Raw genomic sequence first — 13,975 nt, 5'->3', positions numbered from 1 at the left:
TCATCTGTCTCCACAGTAATACAGTGTGAATGCTTGAGGGCTCGGGCCTGGATGGAAACCAGGACAGTGGACTGTGGAGAGAAGGGAAGGATGCTGCACGAAGGAGAAAGCATGGAGAACAAGCATGTGTGCTGCTGTGGGCTGGACCTGATGAATTCATTGTTCCTGTTGGGAGTGACACTCGGAGTCCTCTCTTGTTATTGATTGTGTGTCTGTGAAAGTGGTGAGTTTGGTAAATCACTAATGTTTCCTCTTCTTTCTCAGAGACGAAGGCTGAGCTGGAGGATCTCATGGCCGACATCAAAAAGTTGGCCAACAAAATACGCTCCAAATTAAAGAGTGAGTATAATTCTCCTTTTTTCTCCTGCTAGACCTGCAACTGGTTATTATTTTCTGTGTTAAATATCAAATTAGAAAGTAGGACACGCTCACCTGGCAGGGGCGTCACTAGGTTTTAAGGACAGGGGGGGCTTAGCCCCCAGGAGATGCACAGAATGTGAGCGAACGTTTAATTTCACAAACAGCTAACAAAAACGGAGACATTTTGGACAGATTTGATAGAGATACTTTACTGTGTAAATGTTTTAGGCCACCATTACATTTTTAACACAGTACAACAGTACAACAACAAACACAGGAAGTACTGTATGTTTACAGCATTAACAACAACAAAAAAAGAAAAAAATCCACATAGAGTTACTCTCTTGAAAAAATGTTGTATATCCATTCTTGTTCACATTCTTCTCCTAATGCTGCTCTAGTCGGTTCTGTGTGCTCTGCTCCCGGTACACACACTGCAGGTACCCAGGTACCGAGTGCAACCTAGGTTGCAGGGAAAACGTGATGTGGGCGTGCTCTATATGAACAAGTGGAATGGACTGGATAACGACGCACTGACTCTGACTCTCTACCGCTTCCACTATGAAGTGAAGGGAAACTAAGATTTATGATCACATTTAAGTTAATAATAACTGGTTTATTTATTTAAACTCATATTCTGGCCACATTATATTGAATTTGTCTGCACTTTTTTGTTAAAACATAAAAATAAAAAATAATAAATGACCATAAAATTAAGCCCCCCTAAAAAAGGCCTAATGACGCCACTGTCACCCGGTATGGGACCTAACAGAGGTGCTGGAGCCAAATAAAAGCAATAAAGCATCCTCACACTCAAATCTCTGCAAATATCCAATCAAATAAACAGAGTAGTCCATTTAGAACCTCAGATTATACTTGAGAACTGTTTTTGAATGAATGTTTACTTTCTACCTCTGCCAATAAATGTTTTACTAGAATCATTTAATCGTTTGTCCAGTTCAGGATTTGTTTTTTTCCCTTGTCTCACATTAGAATGAGATGAATATCTTTTGAGACTGTTTGTGGGACAATCATGGAAACTTTTTTTTCACTATTTGTCTGACATTTCACAGACCAAAGGAAAGACAGTTTAATCAAGAAAATCCATAAATCAGTGCATGCAGCAGTTTGTCTTTTATGGGAGTTGACAGCCGGCTGCGTTCTCGGGGAGGAGAGAGGCTGACACGGAGGAAATGAAGAGACGTGAACGGCGTAGCGTTTGTCAGCAAACAGACAAACTCAGTTTACACTGGTAGAGTCTGTGCTGCAGTGGGCAGACTGATTAGTGGCACGCTCCACAGAGGTGTTGGCTGTGATTCATATACTTGAGCACACACCAGTTTTGTTCACACAAACTGTCGAATGTTACAGATGTGTGCAGGCAGAACGGATGTGTCGCTGACCTCTGATATTTAAATGTCTTGTGTTAGAATTCTGTGTGTTTTTAATCTTCTTATTGTCATGTGTCTGGCTCCCTCCCACCTGTTCTGCTTTGCTTGTACATTTAATTACACATCACTACTATTATGTATATTATACACCTTTTTGTATTTACTGATTTCACTGAACTTTCTCATCAATCAAAGTACAACTTCAGTACAGAGAGCTAGAAGATAATAGAGAGGCTAAGTCACGCCATCCTCACCCTGTAATTGGATGTATTTGCATTTTGTTTATCTTTTCAGGTATCCAGCAAAGCATTGAGCACGAAGAAAGCCAGAACAAGTCATCAGCTGACCTGAGGATACGCAAGACACAGGTACAGTTCACTTCACTAAGAACGAGCTGAATGTTTTATAAAAGTGTCATTCTTATTTCCTCTGCCTTGTTGGCCGATTATCCAATGAAATGACTGATTGAGTCGGCTCTCCTGCCGTTGTTCCTCGCCGTGTCTCCAGCACTCCACGCTGTCCCGCAAGTTTGTGGAGGTGATGTCAGAGTACAACACCACTCAGTCGGACTACAGGGAGCGCTGCAAGGGACGCATTCAGAGACAGCTGGAGATCAGTGAGTAGAGCTGGAGGACTAAAGCTCCCATCACACTTGTGCATTAGAGATTCATGAGCTAATTATATAGTATTACACACCTTCCATGCGAGAGTCGCTGTAAACTGGGCGACATCTTTGATCAGCTTCGATTGTTTCTGTCGAAAACAGCTGTTCATGAATTCTTTACTCATTTGTCAAAACTGTAAATATGAGACAGAAAAGGGTCATATTTCACTGTCTTTATCTTTGGCTGAAGCTCCACCCCCTTCATCGTCATTTCCCCTTATTATCAGCTTGATGTTGATGTAGGCTAAAAATACATAATCTGTCACTTTGGGAAGTGTCATTTCTTTCATCACTATGTCTTACGAAAGTGTGACGATGTGACGTAAAGATCTACCAGATATATTTATATATATATATATATATAAATATATATATATATATATGATCCCCTTATAGTATTTTTTATTTAGTATTTCATTTCTTTTTATTTGCCTGCTGTAGTGTACAAAAACAACCACTCTCACACTACAACCACTTTCCAAAACACATACATCACCAACACCTACGCCGTATACTTGCCAGGTTGCTGCTGCCCGGCACCGAGCTCCTCACACTCCTGTCACGCTGTATGCGTAATATTCTTTGACAGGTATTAGCTGCAGGCTGCAGGGCTCCTGGACCAGACTCTGCCACGGCATGCTGGCAGGCTGCAGCGCGCCAGCTGCCCCTAACAGTCAGGGCAGTACAGTCACCTTATACACAAAGCACACACGTGCATTTGGTGGCGTTAGCAGAGGAGAGCTCTACACACCTGTTCACACCTGTGAGACGCATGCAGCAGGTCTGTTCCTGTCAGAGATATGATGGTTCTCCAGGAAAGCTTTCCCTCCCGATGACGTCTTTCTTTTGATCGAACACGACTTAATTCCTTTAGGCTTGTATGACAAGAGAGCTCTGTTTCTGTTGTGCCAACCCCTTTGACTTGTTTGTGTGTGAATCAATACGAGTGTGTCACACACAGAGGGACACTGGTCTGGTCTGGCAAGAGTATCGACGTTTCCTCTGCTGCTTCACTGCTTTCCAGTTTGCTTCTGGATACAGATAAAAAGATCACAGCCCGGTGACGTACTGTAAACTTGTAATGATCCAGACAATAGTATTGTATGACCCGTTTGCATGGCCAACAGTGCAGTGCAGAATATACTGTATGAATATTCTCTCTCATTGATACTGTTATTATGAAACCGGAGCGAGAGGAGGGTTAGCTTAGCTTAGCATAAAGACTGTAAATAGAGAGAAGCAGCTAGCCTGTCTCGGTCCAAATACACCATAATCAGCCTACCAGCTTATTTAAAGCTCACAAATGAACACGTTGTTGTTTGATCCATCCGCAAACCAAAGTGTAAAACTGTCATGTTGTGGTTAACAGGCAACCAATGGAGCCGAGGTTACTGCTCCATGCAAACTCCAGCACACAACACAATGCCCTTAAAACCACATGTTAATTAGTGAGGATCTTCAGCTTCATATTTAACAAACAGATTCAACGGTTCTATCAATCTTATCTAAATCAATTAAAAGCAATCAAGCAAACCACTATCACCCAAAATATGGACTCATTAGAGTTTAACAGCAGTATTTCCAAATATGATTGAAGCACTTCTGAAGCATTGATCTTCAGTAATGATTGAGAACATCACACACGTATTTGCCTCCATAAGCAGACAGGTAGGTCCAGCAGGGTGGACTGGCATTCTCTCATACATGATCGCTGTTGTATTTGCCCTGCAGACGCTCCCTGGCGGGGAGAGATGCTCTCACAACGCCGGGGAGACACACATGTTGACATGCGTCCTCTATTTCTAACAGATTGACCTATATGAGTGCAGATAAGCAGTACGTCTTTTCTCATTCCTTTAGAGGTGAAATTGCAGCCACAGAGCCATAAAAATCAAACTCTTGCCTCTTTGGCTCTGCGTGCATGAAGATTTGTGTGGTTCGCATTTTCACTCAGTTCCTTGGGGGTCTCACTTCATTTGTGTTACATAACAATGGAAATAATACTGTTACTGGAAGCAACCTAGTATGAATGATTTAATAGCCCATAAATGCTTCGGATGAAGTGAGACTTCTTGGCTTCATATTAGGCTTCACAGGATTTGGGTCTCCATGGTAACAAATAAGAGCCTCCCTCGAAGCCTGTCAGGGCTTTAAAAAAAGGCAATGTGGAGTGTGTGTGTGTGTGTGTGTGTGTGTGTGTGTGTGTGTGTGTGTAGTGAGATAAATAGGGTAGGGTAGCACCAGAGTGCCTTTGTTTTTTTCTTCTTCACAAAGACTCTGTCACTTGCCTGCACCCGTTAACTCTAACTGTGACCCTCTTTAATGTTGTAATTTTGTCTTAATGATAGAGATATTATTTATTATCAGAAAGGCCGGGAGAATAGGGAATATATCACAGTCATGCGGTCTCTCACTCCTCTTTGTGTCCTCTCATCTGTCAACCCGCAAAATGTCATTGTCGAACATGAGGTTCTTCTGGTAATGAAAACACTTAACCACAACTAAATGAAATTCATTGCTTTAATATGGATATGAAGTTTGGATTAGACGCAGTAGGCTCAGGTTATGTTAAATTGCACCCTGAAATGCACGCGGACACACGTCCATGCACCAGTGAATGTTAGAGAGCAGCTTCATCTGTATTCTGTTCATGAAGGCAATCATTGGCTCTGACTGCCAACATCATCACACACCATCCACCGACCGGCTCTGACCTTCATCACGCATACAAACACAATGCATGCTCACAAACACTGATTAGGTCATGAATGGAGGTTTTGTAGTTGCGTCCAGAAAGAGAGTCGGAGGTCCAGAGAGAAACAGTAGATGTGTTATCTGAGAAAGCTGGATGTGTAGGTCCGTTCGTTGTAGGTTAAAAAGTACCACGAGTTAGATGAGAATATATCTGTAAATTAATCTGAAGCTGCAGTTGGTTTAGCTTAGCTGGCTAGCCTGCGAATAAACATATCTCTCAAAATAATATAGATATAAAGTGGATTTCCCTGAGGAGATATCACTATGTCCCCTATATTGGGCTAAATTGGTTCGTCCCATACTGGACCTCTTTTCCATAACCTACAGATATGGAAAAGACTGCAAAAATATATAATCAGAAGCAAAAAAGATGTGTTCCTGCAGGACTTTGCATTTTATCCAGATGAGCATGGGTTTGCAGGACTTAGCATGAGACATTTATATGTGAAGAGAGGACAAGAAGATCTGTATCTAGTGGTTTTTGTCTTCTTGGTTTTGTCTTATTTTTGTCATGTTTTTCCTTGTTTCATGTTATTCATTTCTGTCAAGTGTTTCCTGCTTTGCCTTTTGTGTGTTTTCCCACCTTTGTTGATCGTCGGCCAGCTCTGATTCGTTTCACCGGTTTTCTCACCTGTTCCATTCATCGATCAATACCAGCCCAGTTCCTTTGTTATCTGTCCTCGTTTCTGTTTGGAGTTTTGTTCCAGTCCGTGTCCTGCTTTTTCTTCTAGTTCATTGCATTGCTGCCTCGTGATGCGTTTCTGTGTTTGGGTCCATCCCCTGCTGCTCTGAGACCGTGACACTAACGCATGTTGGGATTCTTACTGGTGCTCCTGTCTGCTTCTCCAGGGGGCGACCACCATCTGTACCAAGCTGGAATGCAGCCATTAATTATGTTATTAATTACACGTGTGTCTCTTCTTCTTTGGCAAGCTGAAATGTGTGTTGGAAAGACTTGCTTCACCTGCACAATAAATTCATTAAATACAACACTAATGTTATATTTTTAGCTTTTGCCATTTTATTTTGTTTTATCCTGCCATCACACCATTATTCCCTTAAATGTATTATCACTGATAAATATATTTATGCAAGAGGGATCTGTGCACATGCATTGTTATATTATTTTCATCATAGTCTGCAAAATAACGGGTAACTATGACTGTGAGATATGTGGAGTAAAAAGTATAAAAATGTCCCCTTGATTTGTAGTCGAGTAGAAGTGTGAAGCAGCAAAAGTGGAAATACTCAAGTAAAGTACAAATACCTCAATCAGATGCTAAGTAAAGCAAAAATAATCCTGAGTAAAATCATTATTTTGTCGACTAATTCTTATGTAAGAATACTCATTTCTTAATTTCTTACTGAAAATGGCTGTGATTCGTGCACTTACGGGTTTCTGTAGTTCTCTTGGGATCGTGAAGGCAATCTGGTGAGCAGATTAACTTGAGACCAGAGAAGCTCCCGGAGACGTTCCTGGTGTTTTCTCTTATTGGAGTTTGCCCGAGCAGAACAGAGGAGGAGCAGTGAAAGTGAATAACAGAAACTTAGTCCCGGTATAATTCCACCATCAACATGACGTTCCTGCTGGAACTGGAGGATTATTCAGCCTGTGATGGACCTGCAAGATAACGTGTCCATCGGTCTGCCGGTCTGTGCACGTGGAGACGTCGCTGTATCATAAACCATGAACGTGCTTATGTTCGTTACTCGTCATGTTGTCAATATCTCCCCATTATCTTCTCCTCCCTGTCTTTGTTCAACCTTGGGAGGCCTTCTGTCAAGCCAACTGTTGTTAATTATTTTCCTTTTAGTTCAATCACACACACACACACACACACACACACACACACACACACACACACTGTTGTCAGTGTCATCAGTGATTTACAGTTTACTCCGTGGTGTTCCTGAACAGTATATTCAGCTAAGAACTTTAATTTAAATGATTTGTGTCGGGTTGAACTTCATGTAGTTGCGCTGGTGAGTTTTTACGATATTAGCTTTCTCTCTCATCTTATTAAAACGCCTTCAACTTGTAACTTGCAGATTACTTTTATTGCTTCTTGGTTAACTCATATTGTACACCAGATAATGTATGTGGGGAACTCCAATGTGGTGCCCAAAGACGACTAGAGCACAGAAAAATAATGACAAAAGAGGAAATAAAGGCAGCGTCTCTGCAGATACAGACACGACCACACATGATGATGCTTGAGAGAGATCATTTTTGTATCATTCTATACATTGTTTTACATGAGATTTAGCTCCACAGAGGAATTCATGTACAAAGGAAGGTTTGGAGACTAACAGTGGGGCAGAAATGGAGTCCAAAGCCGCTCAGCAGGTGAAGCCGGCGCTCATACACCAGAATATTTGTAGGTGTAGCAAAGAGGTGTATGTTTATGAAGTAGGTCAACTCTCTCTGGGAAGCTAAATGCATGAGGTGCCGCTGTGGTCCACACAGAGTCAGTAGATGGAGAGATAGAAGTTTGTGGAAGGCGGCATGGAGTGTGGAGGCAAACTTAATCAGATGTTGAATAAGTGACTCTTTTAAACTCACACCCGAGCATTACAAGTGGATTTGACCTGTTTATGTTGGACAAGCCTTTTTCATGGGAATAACACACTTACAGCAGGTTTTCTAAACTGGAGAAACACAGACTTGGACACAGAACACAAAATATGCCAAATAGCCATTGATAAGTCTTGTAACTGTTTTAAAGGTCAATGACACTTGGATGGGATGGAAAAGGTAGTGTAGGACAAATGTGAGAACACAGGAGTAATAAACAGTTTTGTCTATAATCCTTTACAAATAAAAGATTGTAAATATGTGTCTCGGGAGAAGCACAATTAGCAATTAGCTACTACGTCTACTTTAACACTTAGCTGTACATTTGACCTCAAATTATGAAGGAAACAAGGAACAAGGACAAGGAAAAACTCCCTTTAACGGAGGATTGTACCTCACATCCACTGTTCAGAGAGTAAAGAATGTAACATGCAGGTTATGTTGGAGAGACAGATGGATAGACAGGATATTAGCATGTGGAAACGGGAGGCACACGTCTCTTGTTTTAATTAATCCTCAGACATGAAGGAGAGGGGGGGCGTCATATGCTGGGGGTGCTATTATCGGTTTTATGAGTCTTTCCTAATGTGTCTTCATCCATGGAGAGCCTTTTAACTGAAAGGCATCTACACTTCTTAGCTCTGGTCTTACATGTGGATGATTGTGTGTTTGTCCTTTCAGCTGGGAGAAACACAACAAACGAGGAACTGGAGAGCATGTTGGAGAGCGACAACCCGGCCATCTTCACCTCGGGGGTAAGCCATACAAACAAACGTTTGATTTTCTTCATCTGATTCCTGCCTGAACTCTTTCCATCTGTTGCATCATCTTAGATCATCATGGACAACATCACCGAGCAAGCTATGAACGAAATCGAGACGCGGCACACTGAGATCATCAAGCTGGAGAACAGCATCCGGGAGCTGCACGACATGTTCATGGACATGGCCATGCTGGTGGAGAGCCAGGTGAACCTCGGCCCTCTCTCAGCACTGACAGCTGTGTGCCTCGGCCTCAGATAAATGATGTGAAAACAAACATTCATAAATCGGCAACCCGTGTGTCAACACGGACAGTTTAAAGAAGAGTTACAATACAGATTGAGCTCTTCCTGTCAGTGGTTTGAAAGCGTGGCCTGGCTAACGCTAAGTTCAGCAGCACGCTGTGTTCACAGAGATAGGATCATTAACCAGCTATCCTGCTGCAGCAGCTGCTTCATGAAAATAACTCCACTTCAGACAAACGGCGACCGGCGGTCTTTCAATTCACATGCAAGTTGTGTGGTGAATTAGAGCAGAGTTGGAAGGAGGTCGTGTTTTCAGCTCCATCTGCTTGTGTGTTTGCACAATATCTCAGTACATTCAGACCGAATCTGGGGCACAGATACTTATTGGCTCAAGGATCAGGTTGATTGGAATTTGGTCACAATCTGTATTTGAGATTTCTGCCAGTAGACTATTTTTAATGAATAATTATCATGCTGCGTTCATGAACAGGAAGGAAAAGTTGGCAATAAAACAGCGTTCATTAACTTGCTGTTTTGTAAGAGCTTTAAATGATAAACAGACCTTATTTTTATACTGTTGAGAACGTTCCAGTTCCTGGTGGTAGACATCTGAGTCTGTGGCGGACGTTGTGCCGAGCTGCTGTCGTGGTGCAGCGAACACGTTCCCATACTGTATCTGCAGAGTTGTGCTCTTCTCATTGAGCTGCTAAGCTGCAGGTAAATCTGTAGGATATGAGCCTGCATGAGTGGGTGGGTTGAACCCCCACAGAGCTCCCCTCGTCAGAAATACTCTGGATTATGCAAAAGAAATGGTCATAAGAAAATATGTTGAATCATACATATGAGAGTAAACTATGCATGCAAGTGATAGGAATTATAGCGCAACGCAATAGCAGGCATCATTTTAATGTAGGAGGGGTTTAATAATTCACTGGTGCTGTGCGTGCGTGTTTATTCTCTTGTCAGGCATATGAATGGTCTTAATGTAAATAACTCATTTAACTAACCCTTCCTTTATCAATGCAGAGCCACATCCTCCAAAATTATACTTCTGTCTGTCTGTTAATTTTTCTCAGCTTTGCACTCTCTTTTCCCTCTTATTTCTCTTCACTGTCGCCACCACAATGACTTTAAGCTCTTGAGAACAGAGAGCAGGGCTCCCCTTCGCACACAGAAAGGTAATTGACCTGTGATTCCTATTTTTAAAATACTTAAATCATTGTTACTGTAGATGCATGGAAATCAGCAATAGTTCACCTTAATGTTCACTTTAATGCAAAAGGGTTGAATCTGTATTTTTTTTTCATAAGCAATCCTTGGTCTATAAATGTGCAATATTAATACTGATTAAAACATAGTGAATGATTTCTGCTGCTTTAATAACTGGATGTGTCTGTAAGAACACATGGATAGGGACATGAATAAAGAGAGGAAGAGAAAAGAGCAATTAGTATCTTTTGTTAAAAAGCCTTTCCCGTGATCTAAGTTGCTTGTAAAATAAGTATGAAACTAGTTATTATTTAAACCAAATGCATGCAAAACCATGCATGAATTGTTGATGTGGTTAAAGATGGTGCTGAGTGTGAACTTGTGTCTCTTGCTCTTTGTTCAGGGTGAATTGGTGAACAACATAGAGCGAAGTGTGCTGGGCGCCCATGACTATGTGGAGCAGGCAAAGGACAACCTCCCAAAATGCAAAAAGTTCAAAAAGACCAGCAAGCGGGTGAGATGCAATTTGCCCACACTTAACAAATGACTCACTATTTCCTCTTTTCCCCCTTCTTTTCTCCCTCTCTGCTTCTCATTCTCATTGTTCCTGCTCTTTCCCTCGCCTCCTCTCCATCTCCACCTCCTCCTCCTGCCTCCACATCCGGCTCCCTCTTTCTTCTGCCTGTCTGCATGTCCTCCTCTGTACCTCACCTCTCCTAGGGGGAGATGATAGACCGCATAGAGTACAATGTGGAGCACTCGGTAGACTATGTGGAGAGGGCAGTGTCAGACACCAAGAAGGCGGTTAAATACCAGAGTAAAGCCCGGAGGGTGAGTCGCTGTACAATGGAAATAATGCATGTGCACAAACATGCAGGAGAAAGTGATATAAGCATGTTTATTAAGTGTGTGACTGTCGCATGTGTGTCGTGAGTGTATTTATATAATACAGCAGTGATTTCTAACCCGGGGTATTAAAAAATAAGATAAAATAAACAAGCAGCCTGAACACGACCTGCTGTTTGAGATATCTGGTAAGTAGCATCAGCAGGCAGAGGAGCCAACAATGAATACATCCATAACATTGTTAAAAGCCAAAGCCATAAGCATCATGGAGCATCCAGGATCACCATGTTTTGGAACCACTTCCACTTTAAAATAATGACTAGCGTTAAATAGCATCCACACATTTGGTTCGATGAAGGCGTTCTTGAGCTCAACCAACCGGGCTGTAGAGGTAGAGCCAACAAAACAATGTGGGAACAATCGGTCCGCAGTTCATAAAGAGGGTTAGTTACTCAGTTACCTTCATTCCTTTAGTCAACAACCTGAACCACAGTGGAACAACTCTGCCCCCTCTGGGCTAATATCTGTAATGGCACTCAAAGATGGAGGACTTTCATTCATCGCATGAGCCCAATCTACTACCAGAGCCTTCTTTCTTTCTTTCTTTCTTTCTTTCTTTCTTTCTTTCTTTCTTTCTTTCTCCGTCTACACCCACTGAATCATGATCTGACATCTGTCCTCCCTGTTTCTCCCCCCCTCTCCCACACCCAGAAGGTGATCCTGATAGGAGGTTGTATTGCAGCATGTCTGACCGTCCTCATTATTTCCCTGGCAATTGGACTCAGTTAGGACCCTTAGACTCCCGACGGAGCGGGCAGGAAGTGATGCCTTGCACTCAGGGTCATGTTTGAATGTGCTGTATAGTGGGCTCTGTATTGTTCAATCAATAACTGCTGGTGAAGTAGGAAGCAGGCCGACATTACTGCCCTGAAGGCAGTCTAATATGTCTCAGTGCACTCAAATACTTTACATGAACTTTTACATAAATATGTTTTAATACAATTTATTATCTAAACAGTCAGTTTTTGTGTGCATGTCTGCCAAAAGCTTTGCATGTTCGTGGAAAAACATGAAAAGAACATGAAAACAATGCATCCTCTCCCGACATGTTTTACAATTTAAGCTTGCTTTAAGGTCACTGTGTGGACTCTTACTGAAAGATGAAACATGGAGGTAACGCCCTGCATCGCTGTTTGCCACGTTATTCTGTTTAGTGCCAGCAGGTGGCACCAAAAATGAGGATTCCCATGTTCTACACACAGTGGCTTTAAATATGATTCCCGTTTGTTTGTTGTTTAACAATGTAAACAAAATGCAGGAAAACAATATTTATTATTCATATTTAGTTGAAAGTGGAAATGCTTCTTAACCACAATCACACTCCAACAACAGACACATTAAAAACCAAGTTTCTCCAAACTGCATTCGATCTCCTGCTTTTTGGCTAAACTGCATTTAGTTCTGATTATTTAAATAACGTATGCATGTATGTTAAAGTGAATTACAAGTGGTATCTCTAACATGTTTCTCTCTGCTCCCCGTTTGCTGCCATGGATGACGGTCTCTCTGTTATTGATAACACTTTACAGAAGAAAATCATGATTATTATATGCTGTGTGGTTCTGGGAATTGTCATTGCTTCCATTGTTGGGGGAACGTTGGCCTGAACCTCGACTACAGTCACACACACACACACACACACACACACACACACACACACACACACACACACACACACACACAGATTTCCTGTTGTCATGAATGCAACCTATGACGTGTTGAGCGTGAGGTGCGTTCCTCGCTGCAGGGCCGGAGGTGTTTCCGCATGAGTTGCTACTTTGTAAACGTGTGGTGCTGCAAACTGTTTCCCTGAGTGTTGAATGTTGTCAACGTTTCCAAAAGTGAAATCTTGAATGGAAAAAAAAAGTTAGTAAAATGATATGTAACGCTGTACTAATACATTCCCACTTCCAAATATGACACATATTCAGTTGTAATGTCTAGTTTGTGGTTATTGATCTGCAGTGTTTTTTCAAAGCCACGTTATAGACCTCTGTTTAATTTCCGTTTACTTTCTTATCATTTCTTTTTATTCACCATTCTCTCTTGAGATGTCCTCTACCTCCCTTCCAAAGCCCTGCATGATTTAGTTCTCTGTAACTTGGTGTTTTGTTTTTTCTATTGCAAAGGGAAAAGAAGACATGTTCGGTATTTAGCTCGTAGATTCATCACACTGCCAAATCTTTAAACGTCATCTCTATGCTACTGTACTTGACTTCATCCGGCCTTACCAGTTGTGCAGCATTTCCAAGCGTTGCTCTGCGTGGAGTGTGACCATGGGAGAGGTTATATGTGTGTGTGTTCATTTGTAGCTGCATCATGGAGCGTGCTGAGTGTGAGTCGTGGGGCGAGTGCTTGTTATTAGCCACCTGTGTCTTTGTTTTGTATGACGTGTAAACAGATATAGAGCTCTCTAACACTGCCGGTATGTTCAAATACGCTGTTATAATGGAGTCTGGTTGAGGATGAGGATCCTGGCCTCGTTGTTTCATGTCTTTTTTATAAACACATCACATCAGACATGCACAGAGTGCAACCATGTTGCCGCGTTGCCTACTCAACTTGTTGCCTTTGTGTTGTATCGTGATGACGACGTTTGTTTGATTTGAGTTTGTTTTGGTTTTGTTTTTCAAGTAAAGTTTGTCTGAAAAATCACATTCTTGTGTGTTGTTTTGCATTAATGCATTCAGACACGGATGTTTCTGTACGTCCATTAAAGGGCCATTCAGCCTGGTTTTAACTCTTAACTCTGGTCATAACAAGTAAGTCAAAGTCACAGATGTACTGTGGGACGAGGAAAACTTGTTACCCTCCAGTGACTCTCTATGCATATACAGTATATACATATTTACATATTGACTTCCTTTTTCGTAAGGCATATGTCCTTCGGACTCTGAAGTTCCCGTTTCCTCACAACAGCACACAGAACTTGTGCTTCCTCTTCTACTCTCAAACCTACTGAGATTAAACATTTTATGATCCCATAAACCTGTTCCCTACTTGAGTGATTGTACTTTAAATGAGCTCTCAGCTCAACTCATAAAACAAAGTCCAGTTTAATTATTTTCTAATAGGTTCTTCATAAAATGTATTGGGGATCATTTAATAAT

At 41.7% G+C, this 13,975-nt stretch overlaps 1 protein-coding gene across 2 annotated transcripts in view; it reads left to right on the top strand.

The window, feature by feature from the left end:
* The window catches only part of stx1a (syntaxin 1A (brain)), a 48,143-nt gene extending 35,589 nt beyond the window's left edge, over positions 1–12,554 (top strand). The window contains exons 4-10 of one of the 2 annotated variants that reach the window (XM_084019238.1): positions 265–339; positions 2,046–2,119; positions 2,259–2,367; positions 8,426–8,499; positions 8,578–8,712; positions 10,680–10,790; positions 12,395–12,554. In XM_084019238.1, coding sequence (XP_083875364.1) covers positions 265–339; positions 2,046–2,119; positions 2,259–2,367; positions 8,426–8,499; positions 8,578–8,712; positions 10,680–10,790; positions 12,395–12,472 — 656 coding nt within the window. In that variant the 3' untranslated portion in view covers positions 12,473–12,554. Of the gene's footprint in view, positions 1–264; positions 340–2,045; positions 2,120–2,258; positions 2,368–8,425; positions 8,500–8,577; positions 8,713–10,362; positions 10,474–10,679; positions 10,791–11,516; positions 11,868–12,394 lie in introns of those variants that run through there. The other variant, XM_084019239.1, reaches the window with a different exon arrangement.
* The last annotated feature ends 1,421 nt before the right edge of the window (positions 12,555–13,975 follow it).

This window comes from Eutrigla gurnardus (genome assembly GCF_963514095.1).
Source record: "Eutrigla gurnardus genome assembly, chromosome: 10".
Lineage (NCBI taxonomy): Eukaryota > Metazoa > Chordata > Actinopteri > Perciformes > Triglidae > Eutrigla > Eutrigla gurnardus.
The sequence above is the reverse complement of the archived record's forward strand: the minus strand, read 5'-3'. Positions and strand labels throughout refer to the sequence as shown.